Source organism: Phlebotomus argentipes, unplaced genomic scaffold (genome assembly GCF_947086385.1).
Source record: "Phlebotomus argentipes unplaced genomic scaffold, Phlebotomus argentipes genome assembly contig_6, whole genome shotgun sequence".
Classification (NCBI taxonomy): domain Eukaryota; kingdom Metazoa; phylum Arthropoda; class Insecta; order Diptera; family Psychodidae; genus Phlebotomus; species Phlebotomus argentipes.
Window position 1 is genome coordinate 3,632,665 of NW_026776145.1, and position 24,455 is coordinate 3,657,119.

A 24,455-nucleotide genomic window follows, 5' to 3' on the forward strand; every position below is an offset into this window, starting at 1 on the left:
TGTTTTTCTCTTTGCACCACTTTGAGGTTATGAATGCCAAGCGAACTTGTCAAACTTGTGCGGTTATATTTTGTTTGTTTTGCCGGGTTTTCCTGAAAAATTACTTGATTTCCCGTGAAAACCCGGTCTTGCGGATGAACAGGGACACAATGGAGAGTTCAGAAGTAATTATGGGTGAGAATAAAGGAAGAGTAAATGCAAACTATTGGAATCTTACAGCAAAACCAAGCTCAGATGATTATCGTCATTCATCCGGGGTCACTCAACTTGCGGATGGGCAGAGCGTCGGATCTAAATCCCCACCGGACTCTTCATGCTGTGGCGAGGAAGAGGAAGTCAGGAGGAACGAGTCATCATGATCCTATCCTCCCGAAGACCGTGCCAAAGGTGAAAAATTAGTAGCATTTCTTTTCGCTTCTCTTCATGGAAATTGTCTGTTTCCAGACCAAGGAACTACTCCAGGAGCTAGAAGATTGTCGACTCGCCGTGTCCCACACACTTCAATCTTGTCTCCAGTCCGACGGCAGAAGGAGATATGCAACACCACCGCAACAAATTTCCGCCTTCAATCGACGCTCTGCGCCGGAGAGTCTGTCGGAAACGCCGCCATCCTGGCATGAGCCTCTCTGGGACACCATATTCGGCGACAATGTGCTCAATCTCGATCCCAGTGGTAACTTCAACCTGCACTTCCCCATGAAACGCGGCGAGTTGAACGTCCACAGTGGTCTCGGTGGCTCTCTGTCTTCCGTCATGACTGATCTCCAGGCCATCTGGGAGCACGTACTCTCCGCCACCATGGAGATCAAGCTGGCCGACTTGTCGGCCTACAGAGCTGTCCTAGTCATCCCGGACATCTACAACAGAGCCTACTTGCGCGAGCTCGTGACTCTACTGCTCTGTCGAATGGGCTTCGGAAGCTGCTTCCTCGTCCAGGATCACGTGGCGGCCACTTTTGGGGCCGGCTTGGGATATGCGTGCGTCGTGGACGTTGGTGACCAGAAGACTTCGGTGTCCTGCGTCGAGGACGCAATATCTCATCCCAATACGCGTGTTCGTCTGGAATATGGAGGCGGAGACGTGACTCAGACATTCTTCTGGCTGCTGCAGAAGTGCGCCTTTCCCTACAAGACCTGCAAGGACACTCTGCCCCAGGATGCTGTACTGCTGAAGAGACTGAAGGAAGAATTTTGTCACGTGAACCTGGACATTTGCGGTTCGGAGGAGAAGCACTTTGACGTGATTCAGCCTGGGAAGCACGCAGGACAGAGATTTACACTTCAGGTGGGCGATGAGGCGATTGTGGCGCCGCTGAGTCTCTTCCACACTGAACTCCTGAATCTCACGGGACCCACGAAGTTGGCCAGAACGCAAATTCCCTGGACTAAGCAGTCTGATCCGGAAGATTGCTTCGATGCTGAGTACTTGAAGGAAACGAGCCGACGCGGAGCCAAAGAGCAGCTCGAGCAATCCGCCCCGGAATTCCTGCACACTGAGAATCCTGATGAGGAGATCGTGGTGGACGAGGAGAAGGACAACAGCAAGCAGGTGGAGAGGGAATTTGTGGTGCCAGGAGGTCAAATCATTGGGTTGGATCAGGCTGTGCTGCAGAGCATCGAGAGGTGTCCCAATGAGGAGCTCAAGAGGAAGATGTACGGCTGCATTCTCGTCGTGGGCGGCGGTATGAAATTCCAAGGAATCGGCAAGTGGCTCCAGAATCGCGTGGCTCTCCAAATTCCCTACCTCTATCGCTCTGAGCAACTGGACATCGTCACCAGCCCGAAGGACATGGACCCCGCCATGACTGCGTGGAAGGGAGCGTCCGTCCTATCGTGCCTCGAGAGCGCCTCTGAGCTGTGGATCACTGCCCAGGAGTGGCGCAAGCACGGGCTGAGAATCCTGCGCGAGAAAGCGCCCTTTGTGTGGTGAAAATGATGTGTCTTTTTGGAAGAGCATATAAACCTATCGAAAAGTCAGCTGGCTCCCCATTTATTTGAATTCAAAGCTCCCCTTTTCGTTGGGTTTCCGGAGTATTGATCGAAGCGGCGAGCTGCCCTCCGGACAAGGCAAGAGGGCAGTGCGGTCGCAGTCGCCGAGGAAACGTCAGAGGAGCTGTGTCAGTTTTACGTGTGAATTTCAGATAGTGCGACATCAAAATGGATTTTCTACAAATATTCCTTTTTTGTGTGCTTTTCTCGCCAATTGCCCCCTTTGGGCACATCGATAGAGGTAATTTACCGCTTGAGGATGGCCTCGGTAGTGTGGTTTGGGGCGCTATGTGCTGTTGAATTGTGCAATTTCCCGACAAAATCGCACACAGTCGCTGGGGAAACAGGGTTCATGCAATTCCGTGGCAATTTTTGCCTCTTTCCGTCGCTCTGTGGCTTTTCCGTATTTTTGTTTGGCCTCCGCACACGGCGGAACTCTGGAAAAGTGTCGAATGGCGGGAGGTTTTTCACATATAGGCGCACACGGTGGGAAAAGCACGCAATTTAGCAGAGAAATCCGACAACTGGTCGGCCTGACGATTGTGCAATTTGTGAGTGGTTTTTGATCATCATCGCGCGCGGTGAGGAGAAAAAACGTCCGAGGCGACATAAAACGCACACAAGACGCGAGAAGGCAGATCTCGTGAGATTGGAGAGCTATATTGAGACGCGAGGGCTAGAGTGAGAGAAGCGTCTGGCCATAGAAATAGAACCTATAATTAAACGCAACATCTTCCCGGAATTGCTCCTCTTGCGGCGCCCCGCGATGAGTGAATGCGGGGGCTCTGAGGAGGCGCGCGTGCCACCGGAGAAATTCACAACTCTAGAGAGTGTCCAAGTGTAAACATTGTCCTCGAGTGTCAATAGTGTTATTCAACAAAACACACTCGGAAACTATGAAGACACGATCGCGGCCAATGTCCAAAGATGCCTCGAAAGATGCTGTCTCAAACGAGCCAGTGTGGAATAGAGGAGAGCATCGCAGAGTGGGAAGACGATACAGACACTCGCGGCTCTGGAAATCCCCTGAGAGTCAAGAGTCAGCGACTGTTTTATAGAACACGCAGAGAAGCGCCTATATTGGCAAAAATGCCACATCTCCACCTGATCGCACACAAATGAAGAGACTTCTCAAGGCGAACTGCAAGAAGCGGCGAGCAAGACTCTCTCGAGTTAATATCACTTAATTCTTCATTTATCTTCTGCACTTTCTGCCACTAGATTGCTCCATAAATTACGGAACAAGTGACTTAGTAAGTGGATGTCACATGAGCAGAATTGTCTCAAATTGAAAGATCTTCGCTGGTAAAGTGAACAGCGTGCAGTTCGTGCAATCAAATCAATCAAAAGAGGATGGAATTTGATGGATAGACACCTCAACGCTTCATTGAGTAGGTTGTTTGTCCAGTTTGTCCAATTGATTGTGATAAGAAACTCCAAGGTTTTAACACAGGCTTCGATCGTGCGTCTAAATGGGTGAGAAAGCCAGTCTTAATCTCAAAGAATTGACCAAGCAGAGTTGATGTTTTCCAGAAATTGATCTTTCCTAACTATCCTGCACGAATCGCGGGGCCCTCGTTTGGGGTTGGGAAATGCAATGAGAGCCAAAAGCGAATGAATCACAGATAAATTGACGATGTATTCTGAATCGATACTCTGGAAGTGATCTGAATATGAAATATTACATTGACACAAAGGCTTCTTAATGTGGAGACGGCTTTATTGCCATTTTACTGATGTTTAAGTGATGTGAAACACTCTCGAGCTTCTCTAGAAGCTCTGGCTACTCTTGTTGGGTCATCTTTCTGTGGGAACGGGTGAAAAGCGCGGTGAAAATGCCTTGAGACGCGATTTGGACAAGGAGAGCGAGAGACATTGTACGGTGGTGAAAACAATTAAATCAATTTTGGCGGGGTTAATAGGTCAAATTTTGAGGACAATCCACTCTGCCCACATGTCCAGTGGTGAAGAGGTCGAACGTGTGCGTGAGAGAGATTGGAAATGTTGGAGAATAAATCAATTGATAAGGCTGAATCATCGCAGAGTGGAGAAAGATGCGTAAATTTCTTATAGACTCAATATTGAGTTTGATTTCTCGTCACAATGCGAGAGATCATCAAATGCAATCCCACTTTGAGCACTCTCTGTGCACGACTTTTCACAGAAGTCAGTCTCATTATCATGTTGTGTGTGTGTCCCTCGTAATGAAAGCACGCTCTATCGTCACATTCTGTTTGATTTGGAGTGTGAGGAGATGGAAAAATCGCAGCTCAGTATCATTCGCACATCATGGAAGTGTCCTAAAACTGTATACACTTCTTTTTCGCGCACAAATTTTACCCACACAGTTGGTGAAAGAACGTGTTATTACTACCAGCGAACTCTTAATGATTCGTGATGAAATTTTCGCCGGAATCACGCTCTTGTATCAATTTACTTTCATCCCCATTTTCACTTTCACGCGAATTGCATTTCTTTGCCAGATCGGAGAAAAGGCCTTCACGTCATTCTCTTAAATTGAAAATTTATGCATTTTTTTTGTAGTATTGACTTCTAGAAAATATAATGACCTATTCTCTCCTACATAAATTCATATTGTGGGAAGAGTGGCTTGGAAATTGAGAAATTTAAATTGACTCTTTGTTGTAGTCAGGTGGAATGCGCAAGCTTTATATGTGGCATGTCAGGAAATATTTATAGACGTATTCGATTTGTTGTGTAGTTCGCAAAGTGTATCTTGTTGAAAAAATCAACAGTGTAAAAATGGGTTTTAGGTTACTAGTTGTGGTATAGAAAAAGCTCCATGGCAGCAACTGTCAAAGTGAACTTTTCCCTCGTGTTTTCCCTGCATATAACATGCACTTCTTCAGAGTTTTTTCATACAAATAGTTTTGCTCTCAACTGTAGAACATGATATGATCAATATTTACTCCATTAAGTAAACTATTAAGTAGGGTTGCAGTTCTTAAATACAGCAGGTGTCTTTGCTAGCGCTCGCAGTGGCTGAAGTTGGAAACGCTTGGGAGTTTATGGAGACATTGGCTCGGGTACTGTTAATTGATTGAATTATGCAAATGGCCATTTATACAGTAAAATGAAGCAGTTACAGTGTCCAATTTTGCTGATGCGTACATTTTGGCAAAAATTAAGTCCGCCTGATTAATTTAGGTCAGGAGGGAAGTTTACTCGAGTCATCGACACAGTGTATCTTGTCGATCGTATTTCGGTCTTCATTGAGTACAGCAGTAAAAATTTGAATTATTGCCATTATTTATTAAGATCGATGTCACATATATTGAAAAATGTATTTTATTTTTCGCGTCATAAGAAGGTGACACACGAAGAAGAACATAGTTTCTGTGCCGATGATGAGAGAATGTGTTTTTGGAGGTCATAACAATAATGATGTTTTCATTTCTTCTCAACAAAGTGTGTTGTCACTAAAAGCTTGAAGATATAATTTAATTAGTTTAATTGCTCAGTGTCGAATGAAACGAATTTCCCCGAGTCTAGAATGGTCAGAAGACAGACGGCAAGAAGTGAGATTTTAATGTAATATTGCAGAAAGTTATAGTGAAATATTATGAAATTTCATCTTAATGCGTCAGTGTTGGTCGATGAGCAAAAGAGAGGAAAACTGAACTCATTTAAAATTCACGGACAGGTAAAATGAGCAATTGAAATTATTCTACATATAAAATAAATTGAGAGACTGGAGTGAATCACACGCAAGACTGCGAAAGGAGAGGCAAATGATGAATCGTCAGACGCGTGAAAATTCTCATATTCTGGGAAAAGTAACCGAATCCTGGATGTGATGTTATCAGAATAATTGGGATAGATGTGGAATGAAGCTTGGTGTGAATTGATAGCAATGCAATTTGTGCACTTTGTTGTCCATTTCACTCAAGTTTTTCCCTTTCGGCGACGCTCCTCCGTGTGATGTTCACTAATTGGAACGATGTTTTATTAATGAGAACCATCTGATGATATGAATAATGAAATGGAGTATTTTCAATTTTTATACAAACGAGCATTAAGTATGAAGTCATGGATGAAGTGAAGGCATGGCGTAAAAAGTGGTTTATATATTTCTTGGAGATAAATTCAACCGGGAACGTGCGCTGGCGCCTCAACAACTAAGACTATAGCAGAGACAATTTTATTTTTACCAGCAATTTTGGTCTCTTTGTCTCCCCTGTGAGACGTGTGATGTTTGTTATTTTTTCGCAATTGATTTTATCTATTTTTAATTATTTTATTTGACACGATGTGAATGGCAATTTTATTGGTTGGCTTTGGCACCACAAAGTGTGGGGCTTCCTCAGCCAATTGACCATTGATTGGAATTGACGTGTGTTTTTGCTCTTTTTCACTACACATCAATGATTTACACACAGTTGTTGTGTTGCTCAGACAATTATTTGATGTGTATTTCGTCATCATATTATGAGGCATGAAATTGAATTTTGAACATCATCACACATGTCACACTGTGGGGAAGCCAACAATTTGAATTTATAGTTGTTGTCTCCGCGAGGGGGTTTCTAATGATACCTAAACGTGTGCACCCTGTGTGGGAATTTTTCACCTGACAATGAAAATCAATTCCGGGAGTGACTGATGGAAATTCCAGGGGCATTAGAGACGCTTTCCAGTGTGACTTTCTACTTGGACTGCTGATCTCTCACCACCTAAGTGTGCTCTGGCGGCGGGAGGGAGGGAAGTGTGTCTCCTGTGTTGCCATTAAACAGGTGGAGTCACGGTTTTTTTTTTTCTTCTGAGTTCGGTGACACCCAAAGGTTGGCGGGAATGAGGCGCAAAAAATTGATTTTTCTCTCTTTCTCTCTCGCCATGTAGATCTTACCATTTATCACAAGTATGAGACGAGTGAGTCGCTTTTACCCCATCTGAGTGATGTGACGCTCGAGCGCGCCAAGAGACAAGCAACGCCAGATCCAAAGACTTCGTCAGCTGAAGCGGCAACAACGAAAGCCACTGCAAATGCCACAAGTGCTGAGACATCGAATGCCACCTCCACGGAAGCCACAGTCACGCTGGATCCTGTCCTCAAGGACTCCAGCATGCACAATCTGGGTGTCAATGGCACGGGCCAGAGGAAGGGTATGTCAGACTGTGTGCACCTGCACGAGGAGACTGTATTTTTCATATGCCATGTTTCTCCGCAGTGTATCCCACCACGCCGCTTCCCACTAAAGTTTCCGATCCCATCAACATCAACACGCCGCAAGACTCCAATGCTTCAAGCAATCAGAGCCTGGGAAAGTTCCTGGGCCAGGAGATCAGCGGAGAGGATGAGATTAGCGTGGATGATATTGACAAGTTCAGTGTGAACATGAATAAGACGCTGCTGGAGCACAACATCACGCAGTTCAAGGAGGAATTCCATTCGTACTACAACAGCACTGTAATCGAGGATCCGGACATGGCCAATAGGATGAAGGCTTCATTTGGAAATCTCACAGTCTCACAGTTGCTGTCAAGGTCCCACAGAAGAGCAATGGTGAGTGTTTGATTCAAATTTTATTTGAACAATTAGAATAGTGTCAGAAATAGAAGAAACCTGCTGTCTATCACGATTTACACAGCTTCTTGTAGTTTTTTTTTCGTTCTTTAGCACAGTTTGAACAACTTATAATGTTGCAAAAACGAAGGTTATTTCTTTCTGAGAATAATATAAATCCTGGCTTTCTGTCTTTGGTTGTGTGTTTACATAAAATTTACGTCTACATATTTCCATTATGCCTTTTCGTGCGAAATGGTTCTTGTGTGAGTCAAAATCGAATTTCTGAAGAGGGTATAAATATTTGTGTTGCGTCTTTGGAATGTTTGTCCAATAAATGAGCAACAGTTTCATGGTGGAAGAATATTTGATGGTCAATTTATAGCAAGACCATTCAGGAGGAGAGAAAAGTGAATTTCTCATAATTTTTTGTGTGTGTTATTTTGCAGACGATTCAACTGAAATTTGACTTCCCGTTCTATGGCAATCCCTTGAGGAACATCACAATAGCCACCGGAGGATTTCTCTACACTGGAGAATATGTGCATTCCTGGTTGGCGGCTACGCAATATATTGCGCCACTGATGGCTAACTTTGACTCCCGCATCTCGAATAACTCTTTTGTGAAATATTTGGATAACGGTGAGATATTTTAGCAAATACTGCATCGCCCTGAATGCGTGTGTTTGTTCTTCTTCTAGTCAATTGCGAAATGGTGTCATGAGAGTCTCGTGAACACTCTTCCGGGATGATAATTCAATTATTAGCTCAAGTGATAACATATCTGCGGGCAGAGTGGAAAGGGGATTGTCGTTGAGTTTCGGGGATATAATTGGATTTCCTTTAATTTATTTATCCATCTATGGCAGGAACGGCATTCACTGTGTTGTGGGAGAATCTGTACCTGCAGGATCACGAAACAGAGAAGCCATTCACCTTCAGTGCCACACTCCACAAGACTGGAGACGTCGTGTTCGCCTACTACTCTGTGCCGGTGCCAATTGAGGGGATCCGCGATGAGAAGCATCCCGTCAAAGTGGGCCTCTCAGATGCATACATCAGTGACAAGACGATATTCTGTGAGTGGCACTTGATTATTTGTCTCGTCACACACTATCCGTCTCTAATTTCTCTGTCTCGTACGATTCTCGTTTCAGTTGCAAGGAGAAAGACAATTTATGAGTATCACCGAGTGACTTTCGAAAGCAATGATATCAGAAATGGCACGGTTATCTTTCTCAGTGCACAACCAACTTGTCTCTCGCTCACCGATTGTGTTTCGTGTCTGAAGAAGCTAACTTCATTCAAGGTGAGTCTATCGGCAATTTGGATATAATAATGCCATAATGACTATAATGTTGGCGATGTTGAGATGAGCCGCTCTCATTCGCTTGATGAGTTCAACTCGAGTTCAAATACTGTCTCATAAATATTCTATTATTAGACGAAATCATTTGATATCTGAAGAGATTGATGAGCAAATTGTGTTGCGCTCTATCATAGACGAAGTATTGTTGTGAATTAATGAGGAAATGCCACAGAAAGTTTTCATTTCTGGTTAACAAAACATGCTAGTCAAAAAAATATATATATGAGCATAACACAAATTGATAACTCGTCATCGGATGGTTCATCAGAAATCGTTGAGTGTTGATAGCGCTAAGAAAAAAAGCGTAGGTCATTAACGAGGCCTTTTCATCGCGCACTCATTAGACTGATTTTCAAGAAATGTAAATGCGATAATGAAAATTGAAGATCATTTAGCAATCATAAAACAATGACATGGAATTTATACAGATCAATGCCATTAATAAAAGTTGTCAATTCCTGTCTTGCAGTGCAATTGGTGTCCCACCGTTAATCGATGCTCCACAGGCACGGATCGGCAGCGACATGATTGGGTGCAGAAGGGATGCGAGAAGGTGCAGATTGTGGATGAGAACAAGTGTCCGATGATCGGAGACAAGGGCAACAATGCGGGAAGTGCGTCTGACAGCTCAGAGAGTGGAGACAAGTCTTGGGACAATCATTCGGGGGCTTCGGATGGCGACAGTGGCCACAGATCTGGTGCCGGCGCGAGTGACGAGAGTCGAGATGTGAACAGTGTGTCCAAAGTGTCCAAGGAGCTCATCACCAGCGACATGGCGGACAGTGGAGCGGGTCACAGTGCTGGCGTGGGAACGGTTCTTGGCTTTCTCATTCCCATCATCCTCGTTCTGTCTGGCGTTCTCTGGGTATTCTACGCTTATCGCAATCCACACACCAAGAGTGGACAATTTTTGATACAGGTGAGTGACTCTCAAGTCCCCCCAAAAAATATGTATAATGTGCGAGAAAAAATGACTCGGAAAATGCCTGTGAGGAAAATCGGTGTTCTAATATATGCACACATTTCACATAATACTGTGTACAAACGCCGTAATTGGATTCACTTGTTGAATTTGTAATAAATCGCTCGTGAGTGTGTCATTGGGGTCAATAGTCGGAGCTTTTCCATCGGTTTTCCACTGAAATGCCGCTGTTTTTATGGCCAGGCATAAGCGCAATGGGGAAAATTACTCGTGTTTCCCATAAATGCTTCATTGGGTCAAAGTGCATTGGTTGTTTTTTCCATCGCTTTTGCTAATCGTATGACATTTTCTAAGAAATTGTTATGTTGATTCAAACTGGTGGTTTCTTTTTCCTGTTTATTGATAACATTGTGAGATTAGATACGAACAAAATTCTAGGTATTGATCTGTAATGAATAATTCCTTGAACAGTAGGATGCAATGTGTTTGCCTGAGGAATATTGTATGCTCAGGCACATTGGCGAGTCTCAAGAGAGCGGTGGTTTCGCTTGAGGTGTGGGAAAACAAGATGTGTGATGCTTATTTTGCAGAAATATCCAGTGAAAACATGATGTGTGTATAAATGGCAGTGAAGCAAGCTCACATCTCTTTCACTTTCATTGGCACTCGCGTCGCCTTGGGTGGGGTTAAAGAGTGCAAACAGTGAATTTTGAAGACACTTTCCGAGTCATTATAATTTCCATTCATGCTAAATTGATGCTTATGTATGACCTAGTAATGTCTGATCGACTTTTTTCTCTCTCTCTCTTTCTTCCTCTTTGTCTCTGCTCAACCGAAAAATGCAGCTAAGAGGATACAAGGTTACTCGATCAATCTCAAATTGAACCACTTCTCATTCATATTCAGTTTCTCCTTATGTGCTTTTGGTTTCACCCTGACCTTCCATTGCAATTTGCGCGAAAATGACAACCTTCGCTTGGCTAATTTGTCATGTGTTCTTGCTTCTCTTGCAGTACCGTCCGAGTCAGTGGTCATGGAGAAGGGGAGAAGCGCGCTACACGGCTGCAACGATTCACATGTAGAGAGAGAGAGGACGCAACAGATCTCTGGGGACAGTGTCAATTTCTTTTAGGGCCAGAGGAATCCTCTCGAGGCGTCACGATATTTAGTGTGTGTGTGTGAGTGTGTTTGTTGGCGGGGAGAAGGAAGCAGAGCAAGAAGAAGGAGTGTTGGGGATAAAACAATGAGCCGTAGAGAGAAAGAGAGCAAATGCACCTATTTTATTAGTTGAGATGATGCATAAGAAGTGCCTCGTCAGAGGCACACAACGACAAGAGGGAAACATAATATGAAACAAAGTGCTTATTGTAATTTATTAAGGGTTATTATGACGACGGAGAGGACAATTTGCTATTAGAAATTTTTTTTTGTATGATTTTACCACAACTGGACACGTTTGTAGTTGGGGAGGGTGGAATAAAGGAGGTGAAAGTGAATGATTTTCGTTGATCATTGCAGCTGTGAATTGTAGATAAGACATTGATAACAAATAACGAGAAGAAAAAATACGATAAAAATCCTTTTTAATCCCTTTACTTTATATACTCTAATTATTAAATAATTTTTATTATCTAATTTTAATTAATATAATTTTATTTGTATAGTCGAATGTGTTTTTGAGGACACTGTCTTTTAACTTCTCTTTCCGCTCCAATCAATCTAATTGTTTTCCTTTTTTTTTTCCTGATCTTCTAATGAAGTGAATCTAAGGTCCGTAGTGAATACAACTTTTCCGGTGGTAATCAAATATGTTAAGAAAGTTAAGGTATTGCTAAGGAAAATTGTTAGTCATTTTTGTGCACCTCCAAAATTTCTTCAATTTTAGAGATAAATACTAAAAAACAATAATAATTGTAGACTCTTGCGTTGCATCACCACATCAAAGGTTTTAAAGAAGTAAAATGCATATACATACTAAGTGCAATATTTTGTAAGAAAACAAGTGAGAAAGAGCCCGAAATTAGGAAGAAAAACGATTGTGAGAAACACTGAATTGGCAGGACTGCACTAGAATATTCTTGAGTATTGTTAATTATGCGAATTGGATAAATTCTTTAGCCTTAAAACCAGTGAAAATTACCACTTTCAGTATTTCTTTGGCAATTAAATCTCTCTTAGAGAGGAAGAAAGGCAGTAAATATTTTCGAAATGAACATTTAATCACTCAGTCCTGCCGATAAAATGATAAAACTGCACCGTCTCATTGCTTTACAAAATTACATTTTTGAGTAGTAATACAGAAAAATATTTATGACATAGAGCGACAGATTGTGACGTTAATGTAATTGTGCCTTAAATTAAAAAAAAAAACTACAGTAAGATTGTATGAAAAATGGTTAATAACTACAAAAGGCGAGACCATCCATAGAAATGGCCAGACATCCTCCCAATTAGGCAACTATTCTTCCATCCCTGAGACGCTGTTCGTCAAAATAACGTCCTGTGACGTGTTTTCATGGTCCATTAGAGAGACACAACAAATTGTTTTTCTTTCTTTTTTGTAACACAGTGAAAGACAGATAAAAATACATGAGGAAAATGAGTAGAAATCAGTAGTTTTCGCATAAATTTTGCCCTTTTGCGGCCACCAAGGGAATTTCGTGACGTTGATTTGTCTATGAATTTGATTTTAGATTCATGGAAATCTTCTGGGAGACTTCAATTTCAGAAATTTCACCGCACGCTCCTGAATATCCCTCCAGAATAGATTGAGAAGATGCTGAGGAAGACTTATCCGGAGACTTCTTCGTTAAAGACGTCCTCGAATGTCTTATCCAGTAATTCTTCCCCCGCACCATGAAATGAAACCTTAAGCACTTGTCTTTTCTTGCTTTCCTTGTTTTTACAGTGTGAGGAAAACATCATTAGCATAAGTAGTGGAAGCTTAAGAAACTAAAGAGTTGGATACCTGACCGATTCCGTGTCCTCCTGCAGCTTCGCCCGCTCGTAGCGCTCGTTCGTGAGACTCTGTCGCGCCTCCTGGAGCTGAACATGGTATTCCTGGGCGAGATGTTCATTTTTTATACTCACGCGATGCTCTTCCTTCAGCTCCATCTCCAGCTGAGCCACTTTGCCGCGCAAGTGCGACAACTCCTGATTCAGATTGGCAATCAGCAACTTCTGCTGCTCGAAATCTCTCTCCAGCGGATGCCTCGTCGCTGTGTCCTCTGCCTCGATAATCTTCTTGCCAGCCTCACTGCGAAGGCGCTCCAAGTCCTTCTCCAGATCAGTGCGAATCGACGTGAGCTCATTGACCTCCTCGTTGAATTTGTCCTTCTGGTCATCCAACTTCTCGCACAAATCTCGCATTGCGTCCAGATCCGCTTGGAGTTTCTTCTTGTCCTCCTGACACTCCTCCAAATCAGTCTCCAAGGACGCCACTTGTGAGGACAGCACGGTGACTTGCTTCTCATAGTCCCGGATTTCCGATTCACGGAGCTTCATCTGCTCCAACAACGTGGAAACGCGATCTTCGGACTCTGTCAATGCTTTCCTGTGTGCCACAAAACAAATTGGAAAGAAAGAAAAAAAAACAACATGAAATGAAAATAAAATAAACAAAACAGAATTAATAAGTGTGATAGAATCTGTAAGAATTGAGAAGATATCCTTAGAGATTTCCCCCAAAAGTTGCAGAGAAGGATAAAAATCACTCACTTTGTTTCCGCCGTCATCATTTCCAACGCCTGATTGTTGCCCTCCAGCACAATAGTGTCCTGCGAAAGGGACTTGAAGTGATCCAGCATCTCCTCGCGCTCGAACTCCTTCTTGGCCAGAAGATTCTCCGCCCTCTGAACTTCCTGGACGTATTGTTTCAGCTGCATCTTCAATCCATCCACTTCCTTTTGCGTCTCCTTCAGCTTCTGCCTGGTCACTTTCAGCTCTGCAGATGCGTCCGTGAGCTCCCCAACGAGACGCCCGTTTTCACTCCTGGCCGTGTCGGCGTTCCTCTTCAGCGTGGCAACTTGATTCCTCAGCGTTCCCGTTTCACACGCCACATCGTGATACTGCTTATCGCGATGCTCACCCTCGTTCCTTAGCTCATCCAGACGTCTTCTGAGTTGATCCACCAGCGTCTCCAATTCCCTCTTATCAACCCTGAGGCGTTTCATCTCCTGCTCCAGATTGTACACCTTCTCCGTCTTCTGGTCCAACTCAGACACAATATTGTCCTTCTCGTTCTGCAGCTGAATTTCGCTGGAACGCAGTTGATTTATCTGTGGCTTCAGCAGTTCCAATTCCTGCCTCAATTGCTCTCGTGTAGCGTCCAAAGAGCTCAGTTTCGACGATGTCTCTCCCAATTGAGCCTCTGAGTGAACGAGTTTGCTGTGATTTTGCACCAGAACTTTCTCTGTCTGCTCATTGAGAATCTTCAAATGATTATTGGAGCTCCTCAGCGCGCCATTCTCAGCCTGGAGATCCTTCAGGCGTCCTCTCAGCTCCTTCAGCTCCTCCTTGAGCAGCGTCACTGTGATCTGAGTGGGTCCCTGAGCACTCAACAGCTCCGTCTTCTCTGCCTCCAATCGCCCAATCCGTCCATTGATGTCCTCCAAGAGACCCTCATATCTTCTCTGCTCCTCCAATTGTGCCTCCGTCGCCATCTTCAGACGATCCCGAAGAGCATCTCGCTCAATCTTCACCTTCTCCAGATCACAGCGCATCACATCTCTCTCCCGATCCTGGCGCAGCACAGCCGAGGACTGACCAATAGATCTTGCTGAGCAAATCTCTCCCAGATTCGACATTTTCTCATGCCGCAATTGACTGAGTTCATGGTAGAGATTCCTAATCTCTATTTCCTTCTCATTCAGCTTAATCTGCAGATCTCTCGCCTCACTGTTACTCCTCGCTTTGTCCTGGAGAGACGCGAATTCGCGTCTGAGAGTTTCCAACTCAAGCTTTGTGAGATTCAATTCCCTCTCCATTGTATCATCTCTGCTCGTGTCCGTCGATTTAGTGTCTGAAACCTTGGTTTTAAGTTTAGAAATTTTCTTCTGCAGCTTCTCAATTGTCATCTGAAGGGTTTTCTCCTTCTTCAGCGCGTGAACAAGCTTCTCCCGGACAGAATCCGTCACTTCGCCCACTTGAAGTCTGTCCACATCACTCCTTAGTCCCTTTATCGTATCCAGGAGATCGCTGATGCGGCTCTTGAGCTCCGCATTTTCCTTCACCTTCTCATTCAATGTCCTGTTGGCTTTCATTTCCTGCTCCAGGGCAGTTTTCTCCAGCTCCTTGTACTCCTCCTCCACACTGGCATTCCTCTCCGCCAAACGCATTGCTCTCTGCATGGCCTCGTGCTGAGCCGAGATGGCCTCGTTAATCTCCCTCCTCAAGTCGCACTTCTGCTTCTGCAGAAGCTCCACATCCTCAGCCATCGATCCCACGCCACGGAAGCAGCAATCCCTGGCCAGAGATGTCACAGGTCGTCCGCCACTCAGAAGACTGCTCAATCGCTCAATCTCCCTGTCTCTCGTCTCGATCTGCCTCTTCAGCGCTTCGATGATCTCTTCGCGATTTTGAACGTCATTCTGCAGCTTTTCCGCCTCGAAGCGATTCTCCCCACAAGGGCGGCTATTGGGACAAACGCTGCACACTTTGTAGGGACCCTTTTCGCACACATGACCCTCTCCGCCACTGGGCAGGAGGCTACCGGAGCGCACCGTGGAAATGAACGGCTTTCTGCTCATGTTGAAGCCATCTTTTTGGAACTTCACGTCTGACTTGGAGACAAATTTCACTTCCAGCTCCCTGACGCGGCCTGCTAGCTCGCTGCACTGCTCCTCCAGATACCTCTTGTCCAGCTCCAGCGACCGGACTCTCCGGATCAGCTCCGCTTTCTTCACTTCGTAGTTGTCGCGCTGTCGAATGATGTCCAAATTGAGTTTGTTGCACTCCGCTAGCAATTTGGAATTGTCACACTTGTAGGGCTCCACTCCCAGCTCCCAGGCACTTTTCTCCTGCACAGAGAGAGACATTCGGTGAAACAAAACAGCCGTCGAAAGCAAATGTTCATGGCATACCTGAAGTAGTTGATTTATCTCCTCCTTGGCCAGCTTCAGACTCTCTGTGGTCTTGAGGAGGTCCTCGAGTAGGGCAGACGCTAGACCAACTCCAGATACTGGCAGCGGCTGCCGGAAGCCCAGAAGATCCAGCTTTTTGCGCAAATTCTTTTGCCTCACCTCGGCATCCATGGCAGCGATTGAATGCAAGTCACGTATTAATCGATAGAAGCACTTCACACATGCTTCTCCCCTTAAGGTGAAGCTTATCGATCCTCGGGAAGAGCGCCAGAAAGGGAGATTTACGAGGTTTTCGCGCTTTCGCGAAGGAATTCGTCGTCGTGAAGCGGAATGCTTTGTTTTGTTTACGTTTTTTCACGCCATTCCGGTGCGCACCAAGTGGACACTCTGCGAAATTCTTCATATTGCCTACTTCTCGGCAAAACTCCCGCGCAAATGTCTTCAAGCCCCGCGGCTGAAAGAGCGCAAAAAAACAGAAATGTTTCGTCGTTTTTGGCAAAATTCCGCTTCAATGCGTAATTTCTGACTATAGTGTGCAGTGCGCGATGGCGGTATTCCTGAGAATAGTGATAAAGTAAGTGTGTAAATATTCCAGCGGTGGGAAAGGTGCAATTCCGCTGAAGCATGAGCAACAAACACAGGAGAGTCGCCAGGTGAGCATATGTTTTCTGTTTGCGCTCTGTGTGCCAACGTAGACGAAGGGTGTCGGGGCCGGAAGAAGGGTGAAGAGTGCCGAGGACTGAGGGAAGACACTCATCAGCGGGCTAATGTGGCTCGCCATGGAGGCACGAGGACAGCTGTTGGGAAGTCTCTTGAGGGCCTCACGCAAGCACGGCAGACAAAGAACTCCGCATTCAGACAAATAATCGAGCTACCGGTTGATGCACAACCAAGAAGGGCTCGTTACTTCCTTCTCCTCAATATCATGTTCTCATCTGTTGCTCGCGCAGTTCAGATAGATTGTCCTGAACAGGAAATATTGCGCACTTTCTTTTTTCAATGATTCTATTGTCTGTTTGATTTCCAAAGCAATTGTGCGCCCAAATACAGCGCAAAAGCTGTGAAACTATACAAGGAAGGAGAAACGTTCTTAACCCTGAACTGAGCATGAGTTTGAGCAAGAACGGACGCCAAGATCCAATGGTTTTTCACAATTTCATAAGTAAGTATCGAAAGTTTTATTGTCTCGCCTGTGACCACAGCAAAGAATGAAAAATCTTGCTCAAAACTCTTAGCTTCTAGTCTGTCTTTTCTACTATATTTATTATTTAGAACATCTCGGTTTTATCGCCTCCTTCCTCTACTATTTTTAAATCATTTGTTTACACACAGAACCCACATTTTTCCGCGCTTCAGCTTCCCAAACACAGTCTCAGAGCGGATCGTCCCCCTTCCGCCGTCGACTGGGCCCTGGGCAACGTGCACGCGAGCAGATGCTTCTGCCCAGCCCAAGAATCGTCCACTTGCAGATGCGAAGATTCCCACACGCGTCACGAAGACAGTCATTCTGAGCCATTTCTGCTGGCAAATGAGTAAATTTAGCCACAATTCGACGCTCTCCATCATTCCACTGTGACGACATTCTGCAATTTGCCTCACGAGTGTCTTCTCAACGAGGCGCGTCTCCTCGAGTGGCCAAGAATCCCACAGAGATGTGTTCCATCGCAGCCTCCATTCTCTACACTCTGCACATCACTCTCATTCTCGACAGTCGTCGTTGACGATGGCTGAGAGCCTCTTTCTCACACTTTCATCCCACTTTCCCAATCCACAGCGCCTTCCTCCGCATCCGCCAAGCATCTCTGAGTGCCTCAGCATACTTTCCCGCCAGCAATTTGGCGGATTTGAGCAAATATTTTCCTCCCGTAATACTCACATTTCAAAAGAGACTCGAGGAAAATCACGGGGAAAAGTGAGATTCGCATGTCAACGTCTCGGCAGAAACTAATGAGGACCGTTTAGTGCTCAAATTGATTGACTTCTGCTTGGGAGACTCATTGAGAATCCACGGCTCCACTTTACAATCTACAGATTATTTTAATTACCGCCACAGAACACCGTTTCGGAGGATTTAATGAGGTTGATTGGGATGAAATCCCTTGGCAACTAATGAGAAAGTTCTATATATACGTTATGTTCTAACACTACAATTTCTGCACACCCAAATTGAAGTATGACAACTCAAAGCACAGCGCGCGCAAAAAATTGTCTCCCCACAATTTCCACAGAAATCCCAACGGCAATTTAGTGGTTGCCATTGAATGGGAACAATTCGTGGCATTCCTCCTGAGCCCATCTGGTGAATTCCTCGGTGGACCAAATCAGCCCAGACTGAGGATGGCGCGCACGAGACAGGGCATAAATTGCATCAAGGCCTCAAGATGAGGTGGCCAATGTCTTGCGAACACTGCCGGAATGATTAAGCAAGTGAACGCCGTGGAACGTGTCGTGGGTGCATAAGAGTCGGAGCCGTGCGACTGCGAGGAGTGTCCGGAGTGCGGCGGTGAATCCGTGAGACGTGATTAAAATAATTTTGATGGCGCGTCTCTTGGGATTCTCATCGGAATTTCAAATTGCTGGAATTCTCTCTCTCTCTCTCCCTTCCGCAAGTCTGCAGAATCTCGCGAGGATTTCCTCTGGATGTAAATTGATAAGATTTGGGATCTCTCGGCTGACGCTTCCTGGTGGGAAATCCAGAAAAATCACTTGGCTCTTGTCTGCATCGTCCTTGCGCACACAATTGGAACACTGATGAGGATCTCCCTCTTGACACGACTCCCGGGGTTGTGACTCTACAAAGGGGAACACATCAATCTTCGTGTTCCAATTCCTGAGCAAAATGCTTCAGCTGCTTCAACTTCCAATTTCCCCTCCCTCCGTATATTTTTTACGGCATTCTCTTCTGCGCTCTCGATCGTCCTCAAAGCACATCTTCTGTCGCTATAGCCATTGGCAAAATCGCACTATTCGATAAATGTTTCACATTATTTCGTGACTGAAAACCGCTCAAGGTTTCATGTTTTCTCTCCTGAGCTCCTCTGTGTGCGCGAATGGGACCAACCCTCCTCTTCTTCTTTCTCCTCATCATCGCCAATTCGTGCAAATTTTCTCTCTGATATTGCATTTGTGCCGCAGCAGAGGCACTCGAAGAAGTGAAGTAATGCTCAGTGGAAGTTTTACTCACAACTTTCATCCTCGAAATTGAGATTTCCATTCGTCTTAGAGAAATTCCTTCAAGATATCTCTCACAATATATAGTCTTTGCCACTCTATTTACCAATTCCTGCGCCTAATCCACGCAGTTGAACTCCAATCAAATCCTACTGCTTAGAGTGAAAGCCCGATCAACTGGTAAAAAAGCCTTATCTCTCATTCATGGACTCGTTTTGAGGAGTTACAGAAAAAATTGTAATCATTCAACGAATTCAGTAGTTTTCTTCCCCTTCCCTTGCTCTCTCTATTCACAACCTCATCTCCGGGAATGACTCTACTTGTATCCAGGATCGACGTGCCAAATGAATGTGTTGTGAAAGCAATATAGCTGAGAGACTGCCAAATAGCTCCTTGATTTTCCCTCCATTCGTGTATCGACGAAAATTCATTTGCCTTTTCCCTCCAATTGCATACACACTGCCACCCAAAGTGATCCCATTTCCTCCGCTTTTATGCTCGACTCTGGCCAAAAAATCCCCCTCGAGGGCTCAAAGGGGGATGGCGAAGATGGAGAGTCGTGGTTGAACGTGACTGCCATAAAAGCAACGGTGTGAATGTTCGTGACTCTTGAGCTTGATATTTGCGTCAATACGTGAGCGGGTGGATCTCAACCATGAGTCCACAGACACACGATGACTAGCAAGTAGAGAAAAAACATGGGGAGGTGGTGAGAATTTCTAATTTCACGCTCCTCTCCGAAAGTGGATCATCTCTGAGGATTAGAATTTGTTGCTGTGCAGAAAAGCGTTTGCGGAATCGATAGAGCCGGACACTGTGGAGGGTCTTTCGGGGGATGGTGGATTAGGAAACAAAAAGGGATGACAATGTGAGGTTCTGGCAGGGACTGAGAGCGGTGGAGAGTCCTGTGATTTGTGCCCGAATTAATCGAAAATTCAAACACAGAGTCCTTTTGGGTGGAAAATTCTCCCGAAAGGGATGATGTTTTAGACATGAAGATTAGGCAGACTTTAGCGATACTTCCTCATTTTACGCTTTTTCCAGCACTTTTCTTCGTCAAATCCCCTTGTTTGAGTCCCTGTTTCGAGTGTTGTTCAATTTTCCTAAAATTAATTATCACCCCTTGTGATACTTATTCAATCAATATTCAATTCTGTGCGAGAGGGAAGAAAGAGTGTTCCGTGAAGTTTCCTGGAAAATGGGAAATTGGCATTTACGACAAGTGATGATTGATGTTGTCGATGGACACTTAATTGATAAAAGAGCACTCAATTTACTTCCGCGTTCTGTTCATCAATTTATTTCTTATCATTCCTAATTTCTCGGATCCTTTTGGGTCAAGTGGAAGTGTCTTCTGGTCATTACTCATGGAAGAAACACCCTCGTGGGCTGTAGAATTATTCAATTTCTGTTTAAATCTATCTTGTGGGTGCGTAAGCCAATCACAACTGACACAGAAAGGCCACTTCAATTAGTGTATTATCAGGGAATTGCGTGAGATAAGTGTTATCGGGCAATTTTCCTCCGTCCCGTGGAAAATCGTCAAACTGATTAAAGTGTTACTCAATTGCGGCTCCTCTACTTTATCACCATTTCTACGTGCGTAATTTTTGCAATCACTCTCTTTCCACAGTATTTTCTGGGTCCCACAAACCGTGTTAGCAGGAAGGTGGAACGGGTTGATTATTTGGTAATCAAAATCACGCATCAGAAGGTCATTTGGAAGTTATCAGGTCGAGCAGCCAATAAATAATATTATTGCTGTGACTTGATAGTGATTCTGCGATTTTGGCTCTATGATTATGGCTGATTACGACAAAATTTTACTCCATAGGCATTGTGTATAATATTCTTGGTTATCTCGAGAACATATATATGTCCGTACATACATAACTTTGGCTAGAAAGAGCTCTCACACTGTGCGTTCGTGAAATTCTTGCTGAATAATGCAAAATGATCATTCTAATGACGAACTAATTCATATCCATCCAACATACCAGAGTACTTTATGAGATTAATAAACAACATTGGAAGGAATCAAGAAATCCAATGAGAATCTTTCGCGATAGATTGCTCTCAACGTGACGATGACTTTTATTTGTATATAGAAAGATTGTTTAATCTACAATTGTTCCTAAAATACGAGATTATTAAACAGACACTTGTATAAAATATGTTCGCTCGTGTAATTTTTTTGATACTGTGAATAAAGTTTATTAGTTCACTTCAGTGAAAGAAACTGTAATTATTGTCGACATTTATAATAAAATATTTTTGTCAATTAAGTGTAATTGTCCAAATGAGTCAAAACAGAGTTCAGAGCTTCTTCAGCATTCGACGGTAGACAAAGTGTTAATAAGTCACGTCGTGGAAACGGCTTCAAAATGTGACATTTTCACACAGCTCTAATCACTTCACCCTGTGATATTTGCCCCGTGAGTGCCCGTGATGCGACTATGCGTGCCTGAATGGGATGTTGAAGTGACTTTGGATGCTGTTCACCACGTGAATGTCGAGCGGGAATCCGGGATTCTGGTAGATCTGGAGGGGAATTTGGAATGTCTCTCTGAATGTGACCCCGCTCGACACAGTTCCACGATAATGTGGCAGAGAAATTCTGTCTCGCGCTGACGGAATTCTCAGTGGACTTGAAACAATCTCCAGCTGATAAGTGACTTTGGCTGGAGATTCCCGCGCAATAGCATAAATGGGGTTTCCTTTTTTTCTCTCTGGCCCAGAGATGACACAATCGCACAAGGATGCTCGAGACTCAACTGCACGAGCAATCTTGAGGCAATCTTCCACTTATGATAGCGTGATCGCGTGCTTGATTAGATTGAGTAGGTGGCAAACAACACAGCAAATCACTCATCTGAGACTTCAACGTAATTAATCACATGACATGCCCCAAAGTGTCCCTCACCCGCTCGCCCACATCAATATCGAACACACCTGAAAGAGATGAGTTTTCGTGGTATCAGAAGCGCCTGATAAGGCCTAAAAATCCCATATGATTCCCCGCTATTTCTGTCCAAAACGCACAAACACCAAGGAAAGTGCGGGGAAATATTAATTTTCCCAGCATTTTATCACTTTCTTCCAATTCTCATATGCTCGGCCTTATCTTATCAGGCAACGTGCTCCAATAAAACACGAAATACACTCGAGAGGCGATAAGAGAGGGGAAAATATGACACAACAAATTGATATCTGGCGTGAATAAATTGTAAGTCGAGCATGAGGCTGATAAAAAGACTTTCGGAATGTTATCTTATCGCGACTTCAATTGTTGTACATTCTGAGTACAAACGCGATAAAAATAAATGAGTGTATTGTGATCCGTTTGGAACAGACGACATTCCGGAATAGAAGATAGCTTCTCTCCATTTGCAAGATCACACAGTATCTTCAATTTATAAATACACATTAAATACAGCAAAAGATGGGAATTTCCATCGTGTTTCCATTGAGATTCAATGTAATGCATGATAAGAACTTCTTTACAAAACAAATTAAACATTTTATCACTGACAACTCTCCTTTTTCAATTATATTGTCCGACAATTCGCATAATATCTTGTGTTCCAGGAATAATGGTTGAATTCAGTACTGATTATACAAATGAATGTCTTGAAGGCATCACGATATTCCGACCTAAGAGATGCTGCGGGAGTTCGAAGGAATTTCGTGTTACTTATTACATATTTTTCTGTTATTTAACAAGTCTTCTTTTTCCTTACGATGCAATTGTCATTCGTCACATGATTGATAGTGTTTACTCGCTCTGTAAATCAATTCAGTTGTGGTTTCTCTCAATATTCATTTCCACTTTCTAAGCAGAATCTCAATTTTTCCGTGAAATGACGAAAAGAACTGTGAATATATCTGTATGAGGTGAAAATCTTAAACGGAAGTTCATTCCCTCGATTTTCCATTGGAGGAGAGATTTGTATAAAAGCCAGGGAAACAATTGCCTGCTCTTATTCCTCTCGTTCTGCCATCATAAAGAATTTGAGATGCAAATTGTGCTCCTTTTGTCCCTCCAGCGAAAAAATATTCCTTCATTTCCATTGTAATTACGAATGGAAAATGTCGGTCTTTAGAAAAAAAAAGTTCTCTGTCTCTCTCCCTCAATTTTAATTTTCATCGATGGTCAATGGTGTGAGAGGGAAAATCCTCATCTATATTTGCACACTCTCGTGAACTTTTTTCCGCACTGAATAATGAGGGGTGAACTTAAATGTAACTCACACTCGGCAGTATGAGATTTTATGGGTATATTTTTAATGGTATATAAAGATGAAATGGAAATTAGGATCGCCTTAAATTGCTTAAGACTATAAGGAAAGATTGCTGACTTTTTAGTATGTATTGTCTTTAGGCATTTCTATGACGGGGGCGAAGATAAATATTGCTTTTTTCCTCGACTAGGGAATTTCGTGGGTGGTTTAGAGTATACACACAAGAGCTCCAACGTACTCTCGATTGTAGATTCCGCTGGATAACGGAAAAAAACACTCTTTGGTATGTTCTTTAAGGACTCATCCTTGATTTTCAGCCTGTGGATAAAATGCACTTAAATGGGAATTGCGTAATTTCAGTTCTGAGATCCTAAAAAATGGTAAGTACTTGAGATTCATTTATTCATGCTCATTGATGTGATAGAATGCTGGAAAATCCACAAAATCGCATTTTCTCCTTTCGTGTGACCGAAGTTTTAAATCACCTTCACACGCTTTGATGCACAAAATTTCTCCGGGTTGCTTCCCTTGTAGGTTAGTTCTGTTGACGACGAGTCTATCGATTTTTCCCACACCCTCCCGACGACATTCATCAATTTCCCCATAGAGTGTGGCGTGTCTTCCGCGAACTGCCTCTCTCACTATTCTTCTCATCTCCGCACATTCATGTGCCCGGGCGGTGGGTGAGGCTGGTAAGTGTCGGGTGTCTTGTGCTGTGCGGAAAATTGCTTTTCTGCACTGCAAAAGCGTGGCTTGATGCAAATTAATTGGACATTTTAATCACAGCGATGTGAGTTAATCCCTCTCGGTGGTTGGATGAAAAATTAAATTACGCCCTCACCATCAGAGCCCTGCCGTCTCGAAGTCATCCTCCTCGTGTCCCGGGAAGCCTCTCTCCCGGACGTAATCTCCATATCGTAATTTAATGACTAAACGTGCTTCCTGAGGGGTGTGGATTCTCGATGTTCCGCCACTCTCCACAGCGCTCGACCGTGCGGCCAATGGTCGCTTTTTGGGGAGCACTTTAATATTTTTCCCGTGAAAAGCTCCCTCCCGGCCATGTGTGGCTGTGTGGGTGTGACGGGGCTGGAAATTCTCTCTCAATATTGATTTTCCACCCCCACCCCCAATGCGCACAAACACACTCACCATTCACACCC

General features: G+C 44.0%; 3 protein-coding genes across 5 annotated transcripts; 2 read left to right on the top strand and 1 right to left on the bottom strand.

Annotated features, from left to right (window-relative positions):
• The first annotated feature begins 29 nt into the window (after positions 1-29).
• On the top strand, positions 30-1,976 carry LOC132255521 (actin-related protein 8). Its single transcript, XM_059751599.1, has 3 exons — positions 30-164; positions 220-387; positions 445-1,976. The coding sequence occupies exons 1-3, from the start codon at positions 30-32 to the stop codon at positions 1,927-1,929; spliced, it is 1,788 nt and encodes a 595-aa protein (XP_059607582.1). The 3' UTR covers positions 1,930-1,976.
• Positions 1,977-2,093: 117 nt separating this feature from the next.
• On the top strand, positions 2,094-12,412 carry LOC132260877 (plexin domain-containing protein 2). Of its 2 annotated transcripts, XM_059759269.1 has the most exons (9): positions 2,094-2,229; positions 6,849-7,112; positions 7,178-7,512; positions 7,962-8,154; positions 8,382-8,591; positions 8,670-8,821; positions 9,351-9,800; positions 10,649-10,663; positions 10,817-12,412. In XM_059759269.1, exons 1-9 carry the CDS (start codon positions 2,157-2,159, stop codon positions 10,883-10,885), a joined length of 1,761 nt encoding a protein of 586 aa, XP_059615252.1. In that variant the 5' UTR covers positions 2,094-2,156; the 3' UTR covers positions 10,886-12,412. The 2 variants fall into 2 exon arrangements, with proteins under 2 accessions (XP_059615252.1, XP_059615259.1); XM_059759276.1 differs by lacking the exon at positions 10,649-10,663.
• On the bottom strand, positions 12,123-16,140 carry LOC132260865 (centrosomal protein of 135 kDa). 2 transcript variants are annotated; one of them, XM_059759251.1, is made up of 3 exons: positions 15,884-16,135; positions 13,521-15,820; positions 12,123-13,356 (listed from the first exon to the last, which is right to left on the bottom strand). In XM_059759251.1, the coding sequence occupies exons 1-3, from the start codon at positions 16,052-16,054 to the stop codon at positions 12,756-12,758; spliced, it is 3,072 nt and encodes a 1,023-aa protein (XP_059615234.1). In that variant the 5' UTR covers positions 16,055-16,135; the 3' UTR covers positions 12,123-12,755. The 2 variants fall into 2 exon arrangements, with proteins under 2 accessions (XP_059615234.1, XP_059615243.1); XM_059759260.1 differs by having other exon boundaries at positions 13,305-13,450; positions 15,884-16,140.
• Positions 16,141-24,455: the final 8,315 nt, after the last annotated feature.

Coding starts and splice junctions, on each gene's coding strand:
- LOC132260865 (XM_059759251.1), bottom strand. CDS start 16,054: ATGGATGCCGAGGTGAGGCAAAAGAATTTGCGCAAAAAGCTGGATCTT. Junction 15,821..15,883: donor AGATAAATCAACTACTTCAG/GTATGCCATGAA, acceptor CTCTCTGTGCAG/GAGAAAAGTGCCTGGGAGCT. Junction 13,357..13,520: donor ATGATGACGGCGGAAACAAA/GTGAGTGATTTT, acceptor TGTGGCACACAG/GAAAGCATTGACAGAGTCCG.
- LOC132255521 (XM_059751599.1), top strand. CDS start 30: ATGAATGCCAAGCGAACTTGTCAAACTTGTGCGGTTATATTTTGTTTG. Junction 165..219: donor ACACAATGGAGAGTTCAGAA/GTAATTATGGGT, acceptor GGAATCTTACAG/CAAAACCAAGCTCAGATGAT. Junction 388..444: donor TCCCGAAGACCGTGCCAAAG/GTGAAAAATTAG, acceptor GTCTGTTTCCAG/ACCAAGGAACTACTCCAGGA.
- LOC132260877 (XM_059759269.1), top strand. CDS start 2,157: ATGGATTTTCTACAAATATTCCTTTTTTGTGTGCTTTTCTCGCCAATT. Junction 7,513..7,961: donor GGTCCCACAGAAGAGCAATG/GTGAGTGTTTGA, acceptor GTTATTTTGCAG/ACGATTCAACTGAAATTTGA. Junction 8,822..9,350: donor AGAAGCTAACTTCATTCAAG/GTGAGTCTATCG, acceptor CCTGTCTTGCAG/TGCAATTGGTGTCCCACCGT.